At 46.1% G+C, this 21,157-nt stretch overlaps 1 protein-coding gene and 1 long non-coding RNA gene across 6 annotated transcripts in view; one reads left to right on the top strand and one right to left on the bottom strand.

The window, feature by feature from the left end:
* The window catches only part of GSK3B (glycogen synthase kinase 3 beta), a 179,181-nt gene extending 177,156 nt beyond the window's left edge, over positions 1–2,025 (bottom strand). For 2 of the 5 annotated variants that reach the window (XM_059687737.1, XM_059687738.1), the window contains exon 1: positions 892–2,022. In XM_059687737.1, the coding sequence (XP_059543720.1) occupies positions 892–979 (88 nt within the window). In that variant the 5' untranslated portion in view covers positions 980–2,022. Of the gene's footprint in view, positions 1–891 lie in introns of all 5 variants that reach the window. The other 3 variants (XM_059687739.1, XM_059687736.1, XM_059687740.1) reach the window with 3 other exon arrangements.
* A 201-nt stretch (positions 2,026–2,226) lies between these two features.
* LOC132230377 (uncharacterized) lies at positions 2,227–15,756 on the top strand. Its single transcript, XR_009451864.1, has 2 exons — positions 2,227–3,343; positions 14,700–15,756. It is a non-coding gene; the product is annotated as an uncharacterized LOC132230377 (long non-coding RNA).
* The last annotated feature ends 5,401 nt before the right edge of the window (positions 15,757–21,157 follow it).

The following is a 21,157-nucleotide window of genomic DNA, read 5'->3' as shown; positions in this document are numbered from 1 at the left end:
CAAATGCAATGGCACCCAAAATTGAACTTAAATGACAAGTCAGTAACAATTAACATTCAACTTAGTATTTGGCAACATGACAATACAAACCTCAATCAAAAATTGGACTTACTCCCAAATTACCTTTTGACTAAACATAAATTATACAGTAGTAGACAGGTAATGTCAAAACGGGAAGGATCAAAGATAACATATTAAACCACTTATCCAATTTAAAACCATGCAAATAGAGATACTACTGCTGCTGGGTATCAGCAGTTCCCACTACTAGCCCCTCGTAAAGGAAGGAATCAATACTCGCCTCCCAACGTGAACGCCCCCGTTACTGAACAAGTTCGTCGCAGGATTTAGAACAAATACGTTGTATAGTCACACAAGCAAGAAAGAAGTGTCAGGCAACTGTAACACTCCGTCTCTCCATTAAGTATATGCAAAAAGATGGAAACCCCTGAGACCTGATCTAACTAAAATACCCCTCATTCCAAACGACATAAAACGAGCAACAATACATCATGTTTTATGAATCAAGTCTTGTCCTCTTTCTCCAAAAGGATGAGCAAGTCCACACTACCATCGCTATTTTAACGCGGAAATACTCCGGCACTTAACTCAGCTGACTACCAACAGCCAGGCAAGTAGAAGAAAATAAGTTGCAAATCAAATCGTCCAAACAAAAACCGTATTCTCTCAACTCAAGGTTAATGAGACCGGGGGAGGGGGTATGGGAGGAGAAAAGAGGGAGCTGCTTCCTCCTTGCAGACAGGTTCTTGCCCATTTCCATCACATCTGATGGCTGTATCGGCAGGTCTAAGGCCTGGCGACCCTGGCATTTCCAGGTCTCCTATTTTAAGGATGCAGCGGAGAAGGGTGGAGAAGAAAATCAATACTTACTGCTAACTTTCATGCTGCCAAACGCCGAAGGCTGCTGCACTGGCTTGCAGCTCTCCGCAAAGGAGGTGGTTCTGGGCCGCCCTGACATGATCACTCTCTTCCTGAATCACCTTCTTTTCCTTCCTTCCTCCTCCTCTTCCTTTTGTTGTATGTTGGGATGTTAGGTTAATGACAAAAGCAGCATTAAGTTCTCCCACAAGAAAAAGAAAAAGACTTCGTTCTCTTGGGTTTTTTTCCACTCCTTTTGTATAGCTATTTAAAAAACGAGCGATGTATTTCTCCTTCAAGACAGATCAGTATGGGTATTTAACATAGATGATTTGGGACTAGGGGGGAAAAAATACAATTCATTCCCCTCCCTTTCCTTGGAGGAGAGAAAGGGGGAGGGTGGATCCTAAAAAATATATATAGAGAGATATATATCACGCGAAACGGGGACAAATACTTGATTGAAAATAAGTACTTTGAAGATTCTATTTTCCTCGGGGATTTTTTTTCCGAGTCAATGAAGGAGGGAAGCGGCGGAAGGATCACGAGTCTCACGCTTGAAAAGAAGGGGGATGGGAAGGAGGGAGGGAGAGGGAGGGGGCGGCTCGGAGATGCGACGGGAAACGCTGCGGCTCGGGCAGCGGCGGGATCTGGCGGGCGGGCTGGCGGCGGGGGCCCGGCGACCTGGAGGGCGGCGGAGTCGCGAGTCGGTCAGAGGCGGGCGGTGTCGGCGGCTCCTCTCCTCATTGCGCCAGGAGCAGCTGCGGGCGGCGGCTGGATCCAGCGGCCATGGCGGCGGCGGCGGCAGCTCCCTTCAGATCCCAGGCAGCGGCTCCTCGACTGCTCCCCATACGCCGGGGACATGGGAACCCAGCAACCGCTTCGGTCCCTCGGGGCCCCCTCCCCCGTCCACGGCACCAGCGCGGCCGCCCTCCCGCCCCTCGCCTCTGCTCGGTGCCTGCTCAGGAAGTGTCCGCGCTTTGCCCCCAGTCCGGAGCCCTGTCAGCGGCTGTGGGACCGGCTCCTCCTTGCTTCCTTCCTTCCTTCCTGCCTGCCTTCCTTCCTTTGTCACTCGGCCCGGACGGCGGCGGCAGCGGCGGCGGCAACACAAGCCCGCATTCGCCCGGGTCAGGGGCTGCTCTGTGTGAGGAGCGCCGTCTGCGCAGCCGCCTAGCTCTTCCCCGCTACCCCTCCCCCCTCCGCCTCGGCCTCCGCCTCCTTCCTCCCCCACCCAGTCTTACACCGCCCAGCGCCCCGACGCCCGCGTAGCCGGCGTCTAGGAATCGCCGGCCGAGCCCCGCGCCCGCCCGCTTCGGTCGCGGAGCCGAAGCCCAAACAGAGCCAATCACGGACGTCGTTTGTTGGCTGCTTCTGCCGGAAAAAGCCGATAGATCTAAGGAGCCAATTAGAATCTGTCGCTGGAAATCCACGCCCAACGGGCGAAAAATACCGAAGATACCCGAACCAGAAGAAGGTGGGTTCGCCTTGTTCGGAGGAGAAATTCGATAAAGGCCACAGTGGCCAATCAGAGTCCGCCGGCCCCCCAGAAAAAAACGCTTGAAGAGTTAAGAACGGTGAAACCCGGGGTTCTGGGTGAAACAGCACGGCTGGGCCCGTGGCCGCCTTGTAATTGGCCAAAAAACTCCTCGGGGAGTGTGCCTCCCTCGCTGAATCGTGAACGGAAGGGGGCTTCCGAGGACAGTCTGGCCAGTCAGAACGCCTCCTCCCTCGCCAAGGTGGGGCAAAGAAGAAAGCAATGGGAGGGCGTCTATAAAGTGCCTTCTCATTGGCTGGAAGCTTTGGAGCTGGAGTTGGGGCTAAAGGGAAAGGGAGGGAGGCCGCACCGCTAGCGGTAGCCAATCGGCACTCACTGCCGTCCAATCGCAAGACCTAGCTGCAGTGTGATTGGCCCTCAGCCTCCGGCGGCGGTCCCCGGAGTCCGGAGCAGCTCGGCTGGGGCCGCGGCGGACGGTGTGACGGGCTCGCCGGCGGCTGCTCCCACACCATATGGGAACCGCAAATAGGGAGCGCGGGCTCTCCGCACTGCCGGTCCGGAACTGCTGCGGTCGGCGGGGCTGGGCTCGGAGCGCTCAGGCGAGCAGAGGGTTTAGGGCCTCTCTCCACTCACTGAGGCTGCCGGCGGGGCGCGGCGAATTCTGCGCGCCCAAGACTTCCCTCCGCCCGGGATAGTGCGTCCCGAGTGCCAGTGTCTTCCCCGAAAAGTCCAGATCGATGCTAGATGCCTCACCGGCCGAGAGCGAGTTCTCGGACGCTAAACAAAGCTTTCAGAAAGGCAGCAGCGCCCCTGGGCGGCCGCGCCCCACCCCGCCCCGCCGCGGGGCCATTGATTAAACCCCGGCCGGGCTGGCCTGCTGGGAACGCCCCTGAGAAATGAGCTCATGCTGCATGCGCGCGCTCCTAGGGCCCTGCCGCCCGGCGCTCTCTGAACCGGCCCCGAAATCAGGTGAGGGGAAATGCTTTCAAGCCGCATATCCTGAAGCCTCCGAGGAAACGGGGGTCAGACTGTCCCTTAGTAGCTTTTGGTCCTTTGGAACTAGGGTGATCGAAGGCCGGTGCTCATTGTTCTACAGAAAACCGGCCCCTTTGGTTTGCCTGGGAACAGTGAGGTATGGCTGCGTCAGGATCGCAGAAAAAGTAGAGTGGACGGTTGCCATCCAGACTGTGGTCCCGCGGTGCCTGTCATTCCCACCGGCACGGTCACCTCTTTCTGTTGGGATGCTATCTCCAGAAAGCACATGTAGCAATACCCACAGCGGGCCTGGTCCCCTCGCTATTGGTTGGGAAAACTGCTGAGGGACAGGAGAAAGGAAGCCCTCTCTGGTGGCAGGCAGGAAAGGTCTAGCTGGAGTTTGCAGACACAGGTCTGCAGGGGTGAGAGAGCACGGCCACTGCGTGACCCTGGTCGGGTGGAAGACAATGGGGGATGATCAGTAATGCTGCAGATTGGAGTGTCCGCGCTGTAACTGAAGGGAGCAGCTGTTCAGCGCTTAGCAGAATGTTGCCCTCAGGAATGTGGGTCTTGTGTTCTGAGATATTTATTCTATGTTTTTGTTTTTGTTTTTTCTCTAAGAGAAACCCTAAAGCTGGATTTTTGTGTGAAGGCCAAACTGAAACCATCCCGGGGCAGATGTGGCCAACATGCAATCTATTTGCAATTTCAAACCTGAACAGGGGTTTTTATATCCCAAGAGCAGTAGAGGCTCGGAATTAAGAGAGAGCCTGAGGTCTCTGGGTATCATGGAGGGGAGTAAAGAATGTTAACAGCAAACACACGCGGTGCGTGGCAGCTTTTATCAGATGAATGATGCCTCTCCGTCCCGACTATTACTATGAAAGACCTTTGTCATTGGTCTTTAAAATGCTGGTGAGGCAAAGCTTTAAATCCTGCCTTCCTTTTTATTCCCCATCCTTACTCCCAATTATACCAGCAGGAAAGTGAATAACAAATGTTTAGGTTATACAAATGGAAACATGGCTATTTTGTAGATAATAAAGTACAAAAGTAGTCTACCGTAAGGCTATGATTGGTAGCTTTACTGTTGCTGCCTTCAAATATTTTGAACTGATGCTGTTAGAAAAAAAAATCTCACCAAGACTGGGAAATTTTATAGGAAGAAAAAAGTATTTCAGTCTAGAATTGGGACTTAAGGAGGGAGAAGTTTATGAGAAAATACAGAAGGAATGAAACTAACATTCAATGATTGTTTCTCTAAATTTTCAAATTCTTGCTCTACCTTCCCACCTGCTGTCAACCGATTATCTGTTTATAAATATTTCAATAGTTAATATTTACTGTTTACAATGTGCCAGACACTGTTCTTAAGTGCTTCACACATGTTGTTATCTCAAATTGATAATGTTATGGTGGGTGCAAATACTGTTATCACCTCTGCTTTTCAGATGGAGAAACGTAGGAACTTACTAGGTCCATAGAGCTAAGGGAGCAGAACCAGGATTCATATTCTCTGGCCTTAGCCTCTACTCCAGTGATGGCGAACCTTTTGAGCTCGGCGTGTCAGCATTTTGAAAAACCCTAACTTAACTCTGGTGCCGTGTCACATATAGAAATTTTTTGATCTTTGCAACCATAGTAAAACAAAGATTTATATTTTTGATATTTATTTTATATATTTAAATGCCATTTAACAAAGAAAAATCAACCAAAAAATGAGTTCACGTGTCACCTCTGACACGCGTGTCATAGGTTCTCCATCACTGCTCTACTCCATACTTCTCACGAACACAGCTCCCACCTCTCCTGGTGTACCTTACTTTATCTTGAAGTCTAAGCCTTATGTCTTGAACTGTGTTCCTGGATGTGAACATATCCCCTAGTTTGGTTTCCTTCAGGATTTATCAGATGGTGCCTTGCAAAGATCAGTGATTCAGAGCCACAGTAATAATAAGCCAAAGGATTAGAAAAAGATAAATGTAGGAAAGCTGAGTGGTACAGAATAGGTAAGTAGTATATATAGTAGGGAAAAGTAGGAGAGGGTGTCCACAAGATAACAGTTATAAATTAAAATGAACCGGGATCTAGCTTACGTAGTTATAATGAGGACAGGCATACCTCAGAAATATTGGGGGTTCCCAACCATCACAATAAAGTGGGACCTAACCTTTTTGTTGGTAAGGGACGGTGCATACCTAGATTGCAGGTTGGATCCCTGGTCAGAGTTTGTATGGGAAGCAACAGATTCGTGTATCTCTTCTCTCTCCCTCCCTCCCTCCCTCTTTCCTCCCTCCCTCTTTTCGTCCTCCTCCCTCCCTCTCTAAAATCAATTTTAAAAAAGCAACACTTAAAGTAAGACCTCAGAAAAACCAAAAGAAAAGTAGCATGGTAAAATTGCTCAATTTGATTATGAGTTAACAACTGAAACTTACAGAGGCACCCTTTGTCAATAACTTGAAGCTAAACAGGCACTTTTAGAAAAATTCAAGGAGGCAATTTCAGGGCTGAGTAGAAGGGAGAATCGAAAAACAGGGCATCTTTAAAAGCTCTGAAGCAGCAGCAGAAATTTCCTCCTCCCTAGGTAAGCTTTGATGCCAAAAAGAAGTTGACTGTTACTGACACGCAGTAGTATATCATATAAAGGGTCAAATTATGTCAAAGTAAAGGCGATGAAGTGACCCATTGACTACACCAGAAATCATCAGCAGGAGCTTTGTTTTTAATTTGGCAGTGGTAGCAAGAGCAATTTTAAAGATTGTATGTGTTGATCAATAATAAAAGTTACACAGGTACTGTGGTAGGTGTTTGGGGCATATAACCCCCCTATATAGTAGATAAAATTTTTCTCTGTTTTACTGATGAATAACCTGAGAGACAAGAGAAGGAAGTTACTCAAATTTACACAGCTAGAATGTGGTGGTCAAACCTGTAGCTTAACTCTTGTGCCCTAGCAATTGGAATTTATCCTTCAAAAATCATTCAAAAGATGTAATAAAATAAAAAAACACACCTCAAATCCACTTAGTGAGCATTTATGCATCTCTTGATCTCTTTGTTGGACAGTGTGCCAGGACATAGGAATACAGAAGCACAAAGATGAATAAAAACTATTCAGAAATAACTACTGCCTTGCTCCAATCTTAGAGGAACTCTCAGAGTGGAGACATGTAAAGAGACAACACCAGAATGTGACTATGCATCTGTGACTGTTAATAATGGGAGAGGTGACAAGAAAAACAAGTTTGGGGCCTTAGATAATTAAAAATTATTTTTTAATATTATACCTCTTATTCATTTTTATTCTTGTGTATGTCTCATATGCATATCATACTGTTCGAGACTAGATGTTTTATAAATATGCAGAGTATGTTGGAGCTGGATATTGAAAATTTTTTACTAGTAGGGTATGAGATAAAAATATTTCATAGACTACTATTTTAAGTAAAGATTAATTTCCCAGATGCATGAAGGAAAGAACATTCCTGGCAAAGAGAACAGGTTATACAATGGCAAAATGTATGTAACAATGTATTCTGACTGCTGGGGGTAGTTTGAAATTATGTAGTATATAAGATCTGGACCTAGAGAAAGTAAAGAAAAACAGTATTGGATAATAGAGGTGTAGTTAAATAAATTATGTTATATTAGTTCATATTATGTAGCCAAAGACTAATAGCAACTCAGAAATACTAATTTAATAATATAGAACTTCAGATTGTTTATTATATTTCCAAGTCTGTAAAATATATATATGTACATTTGAATCAAATTGAAAAGGATTGCCCAGACTGTGTAGCTCCTTGGTTGAGCATCACCCATGAACCAGGAGGTCAATGTTAGATTCCCAGTCAGGGCACATGCCCGGGTTTTGGTCTCAATCCCCAGTAAGAGGCATGGAGGAGGCAGCCAATCAATGATTCACTCTCATCATTGATGTTTCTCTCTCCCACTCTCCCTTCCTCTCTGAAATCAATAAAAACATTTTTTTTTTAAAGATTGTGCCCTAGCTGGTTTGGCTCAGTGGATAGAGCGTCGGCCTGCAGACCACAGGGTCCCAGATTCATTTCCAGTCGAGGGCATGTACCTTGGTTACAAGCTCCTCCCCAGCCCAAACCTTGGTCAGGGCATGTACAGGAGGCAACCAATCCATGTGTTTCTCTCACAATATTTCTGTTTGTCTTTCCCTCTCTCTTCCACTCTCTCTGAAAATCAGTGGAAAAATATCCTCAGGTGAGGATTTAAAAAAAGATTGAAAAGGATGGCGGAAATTAGAATAATTTTGTTAACATGTTGGTATATTTAATTATATATGAAAATATTCACTTTAAATGTTGTTAATATTTCTACAATAAACCTGCTTGATTTTAAAGAAAATTGACCCCCAAAATAATTCATTTTTGTATCGTGGTTCACATATTCCTCAGAAAGCCTCTGATTACATGGAATTCTTAATAAAAACAAATTTCTCAGCAAAGCTTTTCAACACTAACACTTTAGTGATAATTTTTTGTAATATTAGTTAAATTAATAAAACTAGCCAGTATTTATTGAGTACATACTATATGCAAAACATCTATCTGATATAAAGAAGTACATGAACAATATGAGTGGCTTTGTGCCCTTGGGGAGCTTATCTTTTGGGGAAATAAACACATGAAAAGTTAAATGAATAATTATTAAAAATCACATTTTGAATCCATAAACAAGTTGTGAGGCAGAACATCGTTTGTTAATATGATCAAATGAATTGCTCATGCTGTCCTATTTATAACAGGTGAGTAGAGAACACTTCAATCTAAAGTGGATCTTAAGTAGTAGGATTTGGAGATGAAGTAAGGAGAGAGGAGGTAAATTTTCTTCCACCACTTCATTTCTAACCCCCCACTCTTCGTAAACTCTTAGGTGGGTGGAGCTGTCAGAGCAATTAAGAACAGTGTGAGTCTGTTCATCTAACTTCAGGAAAACCAGCTTGGCTGGAACAAAAGCTGATAGAAGAGACTAATGGATATAAGGTTTAAAAAGTAGTGTGAGGCCAGAGTTGACAGAGCTTTGAATGTTTCACCAAGAAATCTGGGTTTTACAGACAAAGGAGAATTATGGGAGGTATTTTAGTAGATGTGAGGCATTGTCACTGTAGGCAAGTGTGGAGGAGGAACGAACTTTCCTCTGCCCTCAAGGATTTTCTGGCTGGTCTAATAATCAAATAGACATAAGACGGATTAGCAACAGTAAACCAAATTTAATACATATATACGTATGGGACCCCAGTATAGGTGAGAGTCAGAGATGCCACATGCAGGAGAGGTTCAAATACAGAAAAGGGAGTCTAGTTATATACGAGATTCTGAGCTAGGGATGAGGTAATGCACATTGAGGGCTTCAGAGGTTCATTGCAGCATGAAAAGAACAGATATTTAGTAAATAAAATATTGCCCTGCTCTATAGGTAGGTCAAAAGGTTATCACTGATCATCTCTTCTCATGGACAAGACCCTTAATTCAAGTCCTTCTAGGCAGTTACAAGGAAGGGCAGAAGTTTCTTTTGAGCCTGAAGCTAAAATTGCCTTTAGTTCAAAAGTGCAGAAGCAGTTTGGGGTGACTTATTCCGAACCCCCAGAAAAGCCTCTGAGGTAACATTTGCTGTGTATTTTTTCCTATTGCTGAAAATGTGTCCAGGGTAACAAGACTCAGAATACTTGGTCATGCTTTTTATAACCAGTAAGGTGTGCCCAAATGGGAAAGTAATGGATGACTACCCAAAAAGAAGAGGGACAGTGTTAGAAACATTGCCACTATAAAATGAACTTTGTATTACAAGCTTCGTATCAAGCCTTTGACAGATAAGTTAATTACTCTAAAGGAGCACACTATCCTATATAATAAAGAGCTAATATGCTAATTAGACCGAACAGCAGAATGACTGGTTTTGGAAGGTCCAGAAGACTTTCCAAATGAAGCTGGGGCTGCGAGGGCCGAGGCAGCAGCCGGAGCTGTGAGGGCCTTCCCTTGCACGAATTTCGTGCATCAGGCCTCTAAGATAAAAGGAAAACAAACCCTTGATAAATCCTGTTTTTTATGCTTATCATATTTTTTGCTTCTAAGAGGGTATAAAGATGAGGTTAATATAGTATTACTACTGATTACATTATTTCAAGCTGTTTCAATTTCATTTCTTTTACTGTTTCTATTTGCATTTTTGACAAAAGCTTTTTTAGATGCATGTAAATGTGTTCACATTGAATTGAATACATGAATTCACATGAATTGAAAATGATAAGTATATGTTGAAAACCATAGTCAATATACTTTGACTTAAGCATACTTTGTAACAACAGATTGTGTCTTGTTTTATGTGCATTAAAATGTAATTAATCTGGGCTTAAGAAATTCTCAATTGTAACAGATACTTTAGGACCTCATTAGCCAGCAGCAAATCAGAAATAGTCATACTTTAATCAGAAATAGTGTATTTTCTTCATATGGAAGTAAGACTCATACGTATCTCTCAGAATAGAACAAAAGTCTTTAGGTCTTTAATCCGTACCATGTTGATGGCGAATGTGAACATATAAGAAAACTAGATTTCTGTTTCTTGACTCTTGAATATCTTGACTTGGAGGAGAAAAAACGTGAAAAAAATTTCAGATCTCCCGTGGATTATCCAAGAAGGAATTACAGAATGCAGAGAGGGCCTGTCTCCCGCAGGCAGGCCAGTTTCATTTGGCTTGTGGCCATCAAGATGCATGATTGCTCTGACTTCATTTCTGTGCCCTCTGCGTGGAATTCTGAAAGGCGATGGGAGAGAAGACACAAAACCCTGAGGAATGTGTGTTCTTGTGTAGTATCTAGACCAGACAGTTGTAGGAAGTGCCAGATATCAGACCAGGAAGGATTCTTGCGGGAGAGTGTTTATAGCTCAGTTTCATAAGCCCATTAATATTTCACCACATCTGTTCATTAATTTTATAATTTACTAGAGGCCCTGTGCACAGATTTGTGCACTGGTGGGTCAGCATGGCCTGCAGGGATAGGGCCGAAACTGGCAGTCCAATGCCCCCTGCCACTCCTGCCTGCCCCTCCCACTCATCCTGGCCCCACTGCGCCTGCCGCAGGCTCACACCCAGTCAGTCCTGATTAGGAGAGGCTTGAGACGTCCTAGCAGCACTCGCCAGCCATGAGCCCTGAGTCTGGCGCCTGTCCCAAAGGTGGGGCTATCTCGGGACCTGATCGACCCTCTGGGCAGGTGGTGGGAAGCTCTTGCAGCCTGAGACCCGGATCCATCCTGCTGATGTTCGCACTGGTTGTCAGGAGCCACCTGGCGACCACTTTTATATCATTTCTTCCTTGTGGAGCATCTAGGGAGGGCAAGCAGCTGCAGTGCCTGAGGCCGACTTCGAAGAGGCCAGCGGCACTGTCGGGATCGTGCAGGTGACGCTGGTCTGTTCTCTGGAGATTGGACCTGCAGGACTACTGAGGGGGTGAGTGGCTGCCGCTGCCAGGCTGGTGGGCCACCCGGTTGGGTTGGTCAGCTGAGCGGAGCTCCCGCTATGGAGTGCACTGACCACCAGGGGGCAGCTCCTGCATTGAGCATCTACCTCCTGGTGGTCAGTGCGCGTCATAGCAACTGATTGTTCGGTCATTCGGTCACTTAGGCTTTTATATATATAGACTAGAGGCCCGGTGCACAAAAATTTGTGCACGGGGCAGGGGGGGAGATCCCTCAGCCCAGCCTGTGCCCTCTCGCAGTCTGGGACACCTCGGGACATAACGACCTGCTGGCTTAGGCCTGCTCCCGGGTGGCAGAGGGCAGGCCCAATCCCTAGGTGCAGCCTCTGGTCGGGCTCAGAGCAGGGCCGATTGGGGAGTTGGGGCGCCACCCCCTGTCATGCACAGAGCAGGGCGGATCGGGAGGTTGCGATGACACCCTCAGTCACGCTCAGGGTAAGGCCGATTGGGGGGTTGGGGCACCGTCCCCTGTCACACTCAAGGCAGGGTCGATGGGGAGGTTGCGGCGCCACCCCCTGTCACGCACAGAGCAGGGTCAATCAGGGGGTTGGGGCGCTGCCCCCTGTCACGCACAGAGCAGGGACGATCAGGGGGTTGAGGAGCTCCCCCGTCACTCACAGAGTAGGGCCGATAGGGGAGTTGGGGCACCGCCCCCTGTCACACACAGAGCAGGGCCGATCAGCGGGTTGGGGTGCCACCACTGTCACACTCAGGGAAGGGCCGATGGGGAGGTTATGGCTCTACCCCATCACACACAGAGCAGGGCCCATGGGGTGGGGGTGTTGGGGCACTGCCCTCTATCACCCACAGAGCAGGGCCGATCAGGGGGTTGGGGCGCTGCCACTGTCACACTCAGGGCAGGGCTGATGGGGAGGTTGTGGCTCTACCCCATCACACACAGAGCAGGGCCCGTTGGGGGGTGGGGGTGTTGGGGCGCTGCCCTCTATCACCCACAGAGCAGGGCCGATCAGGGGGTTGGGGCGCTGCCACTGTCACACTCAGGGCAGGGCTGATGGGGAGGTTATGGCTCTACCCCATTACACACAGAGCAGGGCCCGTGGGGTGGGGGGGTTGGGGCACCGCACCCTGTCACACACAGAGCCGCAGGGCGATCAGGGGGTTGGGGAACTCCCCCCTATCAGGCACAGAGCAGGGCTGATCAGGGGGTTGGGGCGCCTTCCCCTGTCAGGAACAGAGCAGGGCGGATAGGGAGGTTGTGGCTCCCCCCTCTGTCACACACAGAGCTGCAGGGTGATCAGGGGGTTTGGGCGCTGCCCCCTGTCACGCTGATCCTGGTGCCGGGAGGCCTCGCGGCTCCCCTGATCCCGGTCCTGGGAGGCCTATTACCCTTTTACTATATAGGATAGAGGCCTGGTGCACGGGTGGGGGCCGGCTGGTTTGCCCTGAAGGGTGTCCTGGATCAGGGTGGGGGTCCCCACTGGGGTGCCTGGCCAGCCTGGATGAGGGGCTGAGGGCTGTTTTCAGGCTGGGACTGAAGCTCCCAACTGCTCCTTTTTTTCTTTTTTTCTTCTTTTATTCTGAGCCAGCTTTAGCTCTGAGATTCCAGCTCTTAGGCCTCCACTCCTGAAAGCAGGTATCTGGTTTGTTTGTGTTCTACAATCGAAACTCTGTATCAACTCCAGCTCTGAGATCCCAGCTAGCTGAAAGCTGGTTTCTGGCATTTTGTTTAGCTTCTATTTTTGTTACTATGTTTCAAACTGCCAGCTCAGAGGCCTGCAGCTGCAGGTGGGGAACGTTGGAGTCCTCCGTCACTGAAGCAAGCAAGCCTCATGTTAGTTTCAAGCTGCCTGGCTGCCGGCCGCCATCTTGGCTGTCAGTTAATTTGCATATCTTGCTGATTAGCCAATGGGAAGGGTAGCGGTAGTACGCCAATTACCATGTTTCTCTTTTATTAGTGTAGATATTGCATATCCATTAGTAATGTCCATACTTGAAGATAAAAATAATAATTTAGGAAAACCATCATTTCTCTAAATAACTGTTACTATTTTAGGAGCATTCAAGAGTCTCTGGAAAATACAGATTTTCTTTTTCTTGGAATCAGCATGTCTGAGACAGTCGAACACATCCTCCTGTCTGTATATACACTTCTACTTTCTCTAGCCATTTCTTCACTATTTGAATACAGTTTTCACATTTAGTCTTTTTTTTATCATTACCCTTATTTTATTTATTTATTTTTAATTTCTTTATTGAATAAGGTATCACATATGTGTCCTTATCCCTCCAATGCCCCCCGCCCCCATCCCCTCACTCATGCCCTCACCCCCGTGTTGTCTGTGTCCATGGTTAGGCTTATATGCATGCATACAAGTCCTTTGGTTGATCTTATTATCGAACGTGATGCAATTAGCCCTTGCCAGTTTGGCTCAGTGGATAAAGCTTTGGCTTGCTGGCTGAAGGATCCAGGTTGGATTCTGATCAAGGGCATGCACTTAGTTGCAGGTATCCATGTTTCCCTCTCTGTTTCTCCCCCTTCCGTACCCTCTCTCTAAAAATCAATGGAGAAATATCCTCGTGTGAGGATTAACAACAACAACAAAAAGTGATCCAATTATTCTGTTTCTTCATTATTAAATGCTTTAGCCATAGTTCTATAAATTTCATAAGTTTTATTGGTCTGTTTTGGAAAATCCATGAGAAGACATAATCCTGATTGCACTAGGATATGTTTATTGTGTATCTACTATGTTCCCAGACCTGTGTCAGATAGGGGTGGGAAACCCATTTGCTTATAGCAAATTGCAAAAACTACTATATTTGTTTTAAAACCTAACTATGGCCTATTCAACTGCATTGTAAACTATTTTCAAGGTCAAAGGATTATGGACCCTTCTGGAATTAAAAACAAATCTACAGAGCCAAGTCAACTGGAACCCTAAGTGAACTATTCTAAGGAGGCTAAGCTTTTAATCTAGCATGAGAGGAGTTAAGGTGAAGTACATCTAAGCACCAGAGAAATCACTGAGTGAAAAAAACTACATATATCAACAGGTGTTGCCAAAAGAGGACATACACAAAGTTTGCCTTTATCTCTAATTTTCTTCCTGCTTACATGGAATTACATGGAGATATAAAGTGTTTCTCTTGATCTCAGTTGATGCAGCGCACATAGTAGGAACTCAGTAAATGTTGGCAAAGTGAACAATATAATTGCAACTGAAAGAGCAAAAACCTAGAGCAAAAACCTAATTAAAATCATTACAATGACAACTTTATAAAATATTTGCATATGGGTAAGGACTCAGAGGAAATGTCCAAAAAATACAAACAGTTGTTTTATTCATTTGTTGGTTTTTGGAATATTTTTTCTTACATTTAAAATCTTTCCATTATTTCTACAATATTATTTGGGTATCAAATTTTTCAAATTAGCTGCATTCAAATATAACACAATCACAACTTGGGGTGGACTCTGTCCACCACTGGGGTTCAACCATGTCTTGGCATATCTGGCAAATTAGTGGGTTTGGACTGTTAAGAGGTGATTTACAAAAGGGTTTGGGCAGAAAGACTGCCAAGAAGTGTGGCTACCATTGAGAAGGGGGGTTGGCCAGGCCATTTTTCAGTCAGTTTGCACTGCTACAATGCATCAACCAGTGTTCCAATTGGTCAGTGCCCGTGCCATAACGGCTATTAACCTTTTGGATATCATTGAGAGGACATTGCCTTACCTGTTTTAAAGATTCATACTCTAATGTGGCCTCATAGACTCCTCTTGGAAAGCAGTATAAGCAGAAATAGGAGTGCCCTAAAATTTTTATTACATCACAAATTATAATCCAAAGGTGAGTGATTGGGGCTTGTTTCTACTTCTGCAGGAAATACAACATAATTTTGCAATAATTGAGACTCCAGAAAACACAGAAGCATTTTGATTCCTTGAGGGCCATGATGGAGATCATGAAAACTTCCAGTAGAAGGTGGAGGTGACCTGGCTTACTGGGGCTGGATCAACAATGAGTACCAGAAGTGTTCAAAGACAAGACACCTCAACAGCTGACATCCGTGTGGCTGCACATAAGACTTGGTTTTGAGCCCATGTAAAACCCTGTCTAAAGAATCTTAGAAATTATGGAACCCTGCAAGGAGCTGGAGGTCCTGCATCAGTAGGCAAAGGCAGGAGGCATTGAAATGTGGGTTATAAAGCCATTTTTAATAAATTGATAATTGTGGCTTTTAGTTCATAAAGGATAAGATGTAAGAATTGAATCTGCTGTTCCCTTACTTCAGTGGTTCCCATTTCCACACTCTTATTTGTGCGAGCATTTCACAAAACTGAGGGTACTCTGATGGTTGTTTTGAAATACAGGGCATGTTTGTTTGTTTTTTATAACATGACCCATTAATGCAGGTTAAATACAATTCTTCATCTGGTGTTCAACCAAAGAAACAGTGGTATGCTCCAATACTGGGAGAAAAACTAGCTGAACTGAATTTATTGATATTTTAGGTCCTTTATAGGGTAATTTTGAATGTGTGTGATTGGCACCTAAAATGCTGTTTTTAGAACCTAAACCAAAGAGGAAACTCCAGGGTTTTACTTTTCCTATAATGCTTAATACTTTATAATGAACATTATAGTATTGAACACATACTGAAACCTGTAAGGTAGACTAGACAGGTAATATTACTTCATTTTATAGATTTTTAATTGGAGGCAAAAAGAACTATAATTAGCTTTCCTGGCTCAATTTTACCACACTGATCAAATATATTCATTGAGCAGCCACAGGTATATGGCATTTCATTATGCTCTTGGAATAATATTTTTTAAAATGCATGAAAGTATGCTCTGAGCAGGTAAGAGAAGTCTCATAAAATAAGAATAGTTTATAACCTGACATCCTTTTTCAAATAAAATTTTCATGGACCTTCTTTTTGTCATTAGTTTATTTACTCCCTTTATGTGTTATAGTGATTGGTGTTTAATAATTGTATAAAAATAGATGCCTCGGAAAACAATGCTTGGAGTATAGAGCAATGTCCATGGCATCTGATATATGAATCACAGGGTTTTTTTTTAAAAGGAAAGATGTACATATAGAATCCCACCAGATATGAAGTATGGTTGCAACTAGAATGTGTGTGTGTGTGTCTCTGTGTGTGTGTCTGTGTGTGTGTCTCTCTGTGTGTGTGTGTGTGTCTGTGTGTGTGTGTGTGTGTGTGTGTGTGTGTGTGTGTGTGTTTTCAGGGGATAGCTGGTAAACTTGAGAATGGAATGATGGTCTACGGCCATACCACCCTGAACGCGCCCGATCTCGTCTGATCTCGGAAGCTAAGCAGGGTCGGGCCTGGTTAGTACTTGGATGGGAGAATGGAATGATGTACTGGCCATACTCATCTTGCACGCCTACTTCTTGGACAGAGTATGTCCCCACAAGAAAGAGGAATTCTGTCACAAAAGTTAAAAAGAAAAAAAAGGTGGTGGTGGGGGGGTGCTGAAACAGCACACTGGGAAGACCAAAACTACAGTTACCCTAGGCAACTAGAGGTCTGTTTAAGTAATAAATTTCAATGCGATATTTGCCACACCCAGAAAGCAGCAGGAGGTACAAGGCCAGTGCCTAAAAGGAAATCTGGAGCTGTTTCAAGAGAACTAGGATTATCCATGAGACATTGATCACTAACTCTGTAAGGATGAATGAAGCATCTGAGAAACAGTGAGAATACAGAACAGAGTTGAGATGTTGACTCCCTCTCACTTTTAAGGATTATGAAGATGTGGAAATAGTAGCAAAAATGGTTCAAGTGGGTAAGTAGTAGACCATTATATCATTTTTTTAAAAGACTGCAAAATGATACATTTAACATTAGAAACTCATTAGAGTCCTCTATAACTTTGTAGAGTCTAAATTATGAAGGTGAGTTCAGGTTGCATAGCAATTTGGAATAAATAAAAGAAAATTTAAGATAATAAGATCAAGGTTTAGAAGTAGAGAAGAGTACACTAAAAAGATATGGAGATATTAATGTTTTGGGGGAAGGCAAAACAGAAATTTTCCTGACTGACCCCCAATAGTATCTTGGAGGAAAAACCTCAGGTCAGTATGCTAGAAGCCAAGAGTTGGCATAAAGACAGGTATTCTATCTAAAGGAAGATTTGCATTACTTGCTAGTACAATGGGAAAACGTGCTGTCATTTGGAAAATCCCTCATGGGAAAAGTACAAATTAAATTGATGTTATTCATATTGATATTTTGTACATTTTCAGAAGCATTGGTAATCTATAGGATTTTACCAAAGACACTAAAATGTTATCTCCAAGGTGAATGAGTCAAAAGTTGCAAATGTTAGAGACTAGCTAAAACCTCATCAAGCAATCTAATATGCTTTTCCCCTTTGGAAACTGGCCCATAACCCAGTGAATCTTGGGACAAAGTTCAGTGCTTTGGCCAGGTGCCCATTTAGAAGACTGGTCCCTTGCCTTGAACTTTAATGTTGAGGCCAAAACTTACTGGCATCCAAATGAAAACTTATGAAAGAGGCCTCACGATGCTCCCTAAAGAAACAATGTGTTCCCTGACAAAATTAGGATTACCTTGCTTTAGGAAGAAGTGTACTATGCTGACAACCAAATGATGATTTGCCAAACATATCTATTGTGGATAGCAAAGGAGCCTCATATAATCCAGAAGGGAGATGGCCTTCCAGGCAGCTGATGCCCTAGGGACCTGCTGAAGGCTGTGCTGAAGGCAAAATAGTAGAAACTGGTATTGCACTAACTTAATGACCTAGCACATCAGAACCCACTGTGGTAGAGGTAAATCCTTGAGTGGGGGTTTTGAGCCCTAAGTGTTAAGGCCTAGGGTAGGCATAGCAAAAACGAGGACCTGTGGCACCATGTACTCCTTTTCTGTATCCATGGCATCTATACTAATAAAAGGCTAATATGCTCATTAGACTGGATAGACCAGACAAAACCACGGTGGTGGAGGCCGAGGCAGAGGTGGTTAGGGGTAATCAGGCCGACAGGGGAGAGTAGTTAGGGGCAATCAGGCAAGCAGGCAGAGGTGGGTAGGGGCGATCAGGCAGGCAGAGGGGTTAGGGGTGATCAGGCAGGCAGGCAGAGGGATTAGAGGTGATCAGGCAGACAGACAGGCAGGCAGAGGGGTTAGGGGTGATCAGGTCAGCAGGGGAGAGCAGTTAGGGGCGATCAGGCAGGCAGACAGGGGTTAGGGCAGGGGTGGGCAAACTTTTTGACTTGAGGGCCACAATGGGTTCTTAAACTGGAACGGAGGGCTGGAACAAAAGCATGGATGGAGTGTTTGTGTGAACTAATATAAATTCAAAGTAAACATCTACACTAATAAAAGAGAAAAATGGTAATTGGTGTACGACGATACCCTTCTCATTGGCTAATCAGGGCTATATGCAAATTAACTGCCAACTAAGATTGACAGTTAACTGCCAACAAGATGGCGGTTAATTTGCATATGTAGGCACAATGCAGGGAGGCGAAAGGGAAAGGAGGAAGAAGCCCCCTGCCACTGACAGTGATCGGAAACCCAGGGGGGAGCTAAGAGCTGGGGGGCAGGCGCCTTTGCCGCCCTGGCCAGTGATAGCAGGAAGTAGGGGTGGAGCCAGCAATGGGAGCTGGGCACAGTCGAAGCTGGCAGTCCCGGGAGCTAGGGGTCCCTTGCCTGGGCCTAAAGCGGAGCCCACGATCGCGGGGCCGCTGCAGCTGCAGGTCCCCGCTGCCCGAGCCGGACGCCTCAGCCAGAGGCGTTAGGCCTGCTCAGGGGCGGAACCTGCAACCGCGGGGAGCTGGGGGTCCCCTGCCCAGGCCTGACACCTCTGCCGGAGGCCTCAGGCCTGGTCAAGGGGCCGATCCGGTGATTGCTGATCGGAGGGTGATGAGGGTCAACTCCTCTGGCCGAGGCATCAGGCCTGGGCGGGGGGCTGAGCCAGGGATTGGGGGGATATGATGGTCCCCTTGCCCAGGCCTGAAGCCTGGGTCAGAGGCGTCAGGCTTGGGCGGGGGGTGGAGCAAGCGATCAGAGGGAGATGGGGGTCCGCTGCCCAGGCATGATTCCTGGGCCAGAGGCCTCAGGCCTGGGCAGGGGCCAGAGCCAGTGATCGGGGGGAGATGGGGGTCCCCTGTCCAAGCCTGACACCTCTGGCGGAGGCGTCAGGCCTGGGCAAGGGGCTGATCAGGCGATCGGAGGGTGATGGGGGTCTACGCCTCTGGCCGAGGCATCAGGCCTGGGCAAGGGGCAGAGCCAGCAATCGGAGGGGTCTGGGTGTCCCCTGCCCAGGCCTGATGCCTGGGCCAGAGGCATCAGGCCTGGGCTTGGGGCAGAACCAGTGATGGGGGGAAATGAGGGTCCCCTGCCCAGGCCTGACACCTCTGTCAGAGGCGTCAGGCCTGGGCAAGGGGCCGATCCTGCGATTGGAGGGTGATGGGGGTCAACGCCTGAGGGCTCCCAGTATGTGAGAGGGGGCAGGCTGGGCTGAGGGACACTCTCCCCCCTCACATACCCAGTGCACGAATTTCGTGCACCAGGCCCCTAGTCATTACATAAAAGGGTACGGTCTTTTTTTTTTCAACAGTTTTATTCATTTCAAACAGGCCGAATCCGGCCCACGGGCCGTAGTTTGCCCACGGCTGGGTTAGGGGCATCAGGCAGGCAGGCAGAGGGGTTAGGGGTGATCAGACAGCCAGGCAGAGGGGTTAGGGGTAATCAGGCAGGCAGGCAGAGGCGGTTAGGGGCGATCAGGCAGGCAGGCAGAGTGGTTAGGGGTGATTAGGCAGGCAGACAGGTCAGCAGTTAGGAGCCAGCAGTCCCGGATTTTGAGAGGGATGTCCAACTGCTGGTTTAAACCAGCAGTTGAACATCTCCCGAGGGGTCCCGGATTGGAGAAGGTGCAGGCCGGGCTGAAGGACCTCCCCGCCCCCATGCACAAATTTTGTGCACCCGGCCTTTAGTTTATGGATAATAGATAACTCAGTCTCAGGGTCCTTCTCAATCAACAGAGAACTTTAAGTAGGCACCACTTATCATTGGAAATTGTGAGGTCATTTAAACCTATTTTTTAAAAATTTCATTGAATTTATTGGGGAGACATTGGTTAATAAAATAATATAGCTTTCAGGTGTACAATTCTATAATACATCATCTGTATATTGTATTGTGTATTCACCAACCAAAGTCAAGTCTCCTTCCATCAACATTTATCCCCTCTTTACCCTCTTCTGTCTCCCCCAACTCTCTTTCCCTCTGGCAATCACCATCTACGCGGTGTTTTATGTTTCAGTGTGATTTTTTTTGTTTGTTTGTTTGTTTTTTCTGAATCCCTTTTCCTTTTTCACCCAGCCCACCAACCCCCCTCCCCTCTGACAGCTGTTCAGTCTGCTCTCTGTGTCTATGAGTCTGTTTCTATTTTGTTTGCTTCTTTATTTTGATTACTACATTCCATATATAAGTGAAATCGTATACTAGTAGTATTTGTCTTTCTCAGATTGGCTTATTTCACTTAGCATAGTGCTCTCAAGGTCCATCCATGTTGGCACATAAAACCTATTTCTTTGCCTGTGGATTGCTCCCATGTGAGAGGCCTACTCTACCTTCAGGTGAGAGGATAATGGTTTTAAAAAGCACTTGACTGTGGGAGGGCTTTTACCTCCCAAGAGGTTGGGAGCAAAACTGAGTCAATGTACACTCATGAGGATGTCCAGGAAGTCAGGGACCCACTTGCCATTCGGCTAACCCCAGGAGGTGGACTTCCAGGTTTCATTCATTACTCATGTCCCACGGCCCAAGAGTACCTTCTCTGAGTAGCCACCAGTTGAGCAAACCTTTCCATAATGAAATGCTAATGTGGCCAGGTTGCCTAAAAGAGTCTGTGGTCAGTTGCTTCTTGGTCTTGGTTTAGGACTATTTCTAGTATTTGTTGGAAAATACTTGATGTTTAAGGGGATGAAATGAGGCAGCACCTGTGAAAATTGTTTGAAAACTTTTAAGGCCTGTACTCATGTAGGAGATATGGGTGTGGATGATTATTGGGAAATAAAAAGTTAAGCCCTGAAATTTTCCTTAGGCTTACAATTTCTTATTTAATTGGTTCTTTTCAATATGACAGAAGTAGAATCTTTTGCCTTCTGGGAAGCAAAAATAATGAGATGTTTGCCTTAACTTTGCTGTTATTGTGTATGTGTGATGTCTCTAAATCCACTCCAGAGCATCCTACACACTTGTCAGATTAATCTAACTTTCATACCACTGTCATCATTTCACCCAGCTGTTCAGTAACCTAAATTGATTTCCTTGTCTACTT

The sequence above is a fragment of the Myotis daubentonii genome, chromosome 3 (assembly GCF_963259705.1).
Source record: "Myotis daubentonii chromosome 3, mMyoDau2.1, whole genome shotgun sequence".
NCBI classification, from domain to species: domain Eukaryota; kingdom Metazoa; phylum Chordata; class Mammalia; order Chiroptera; family Vespertilionidae; genus Myotis; species Myotis daubentonii.
This window is presented reverse-complemented; position numbering and strand designations above follow the sequence as displayed.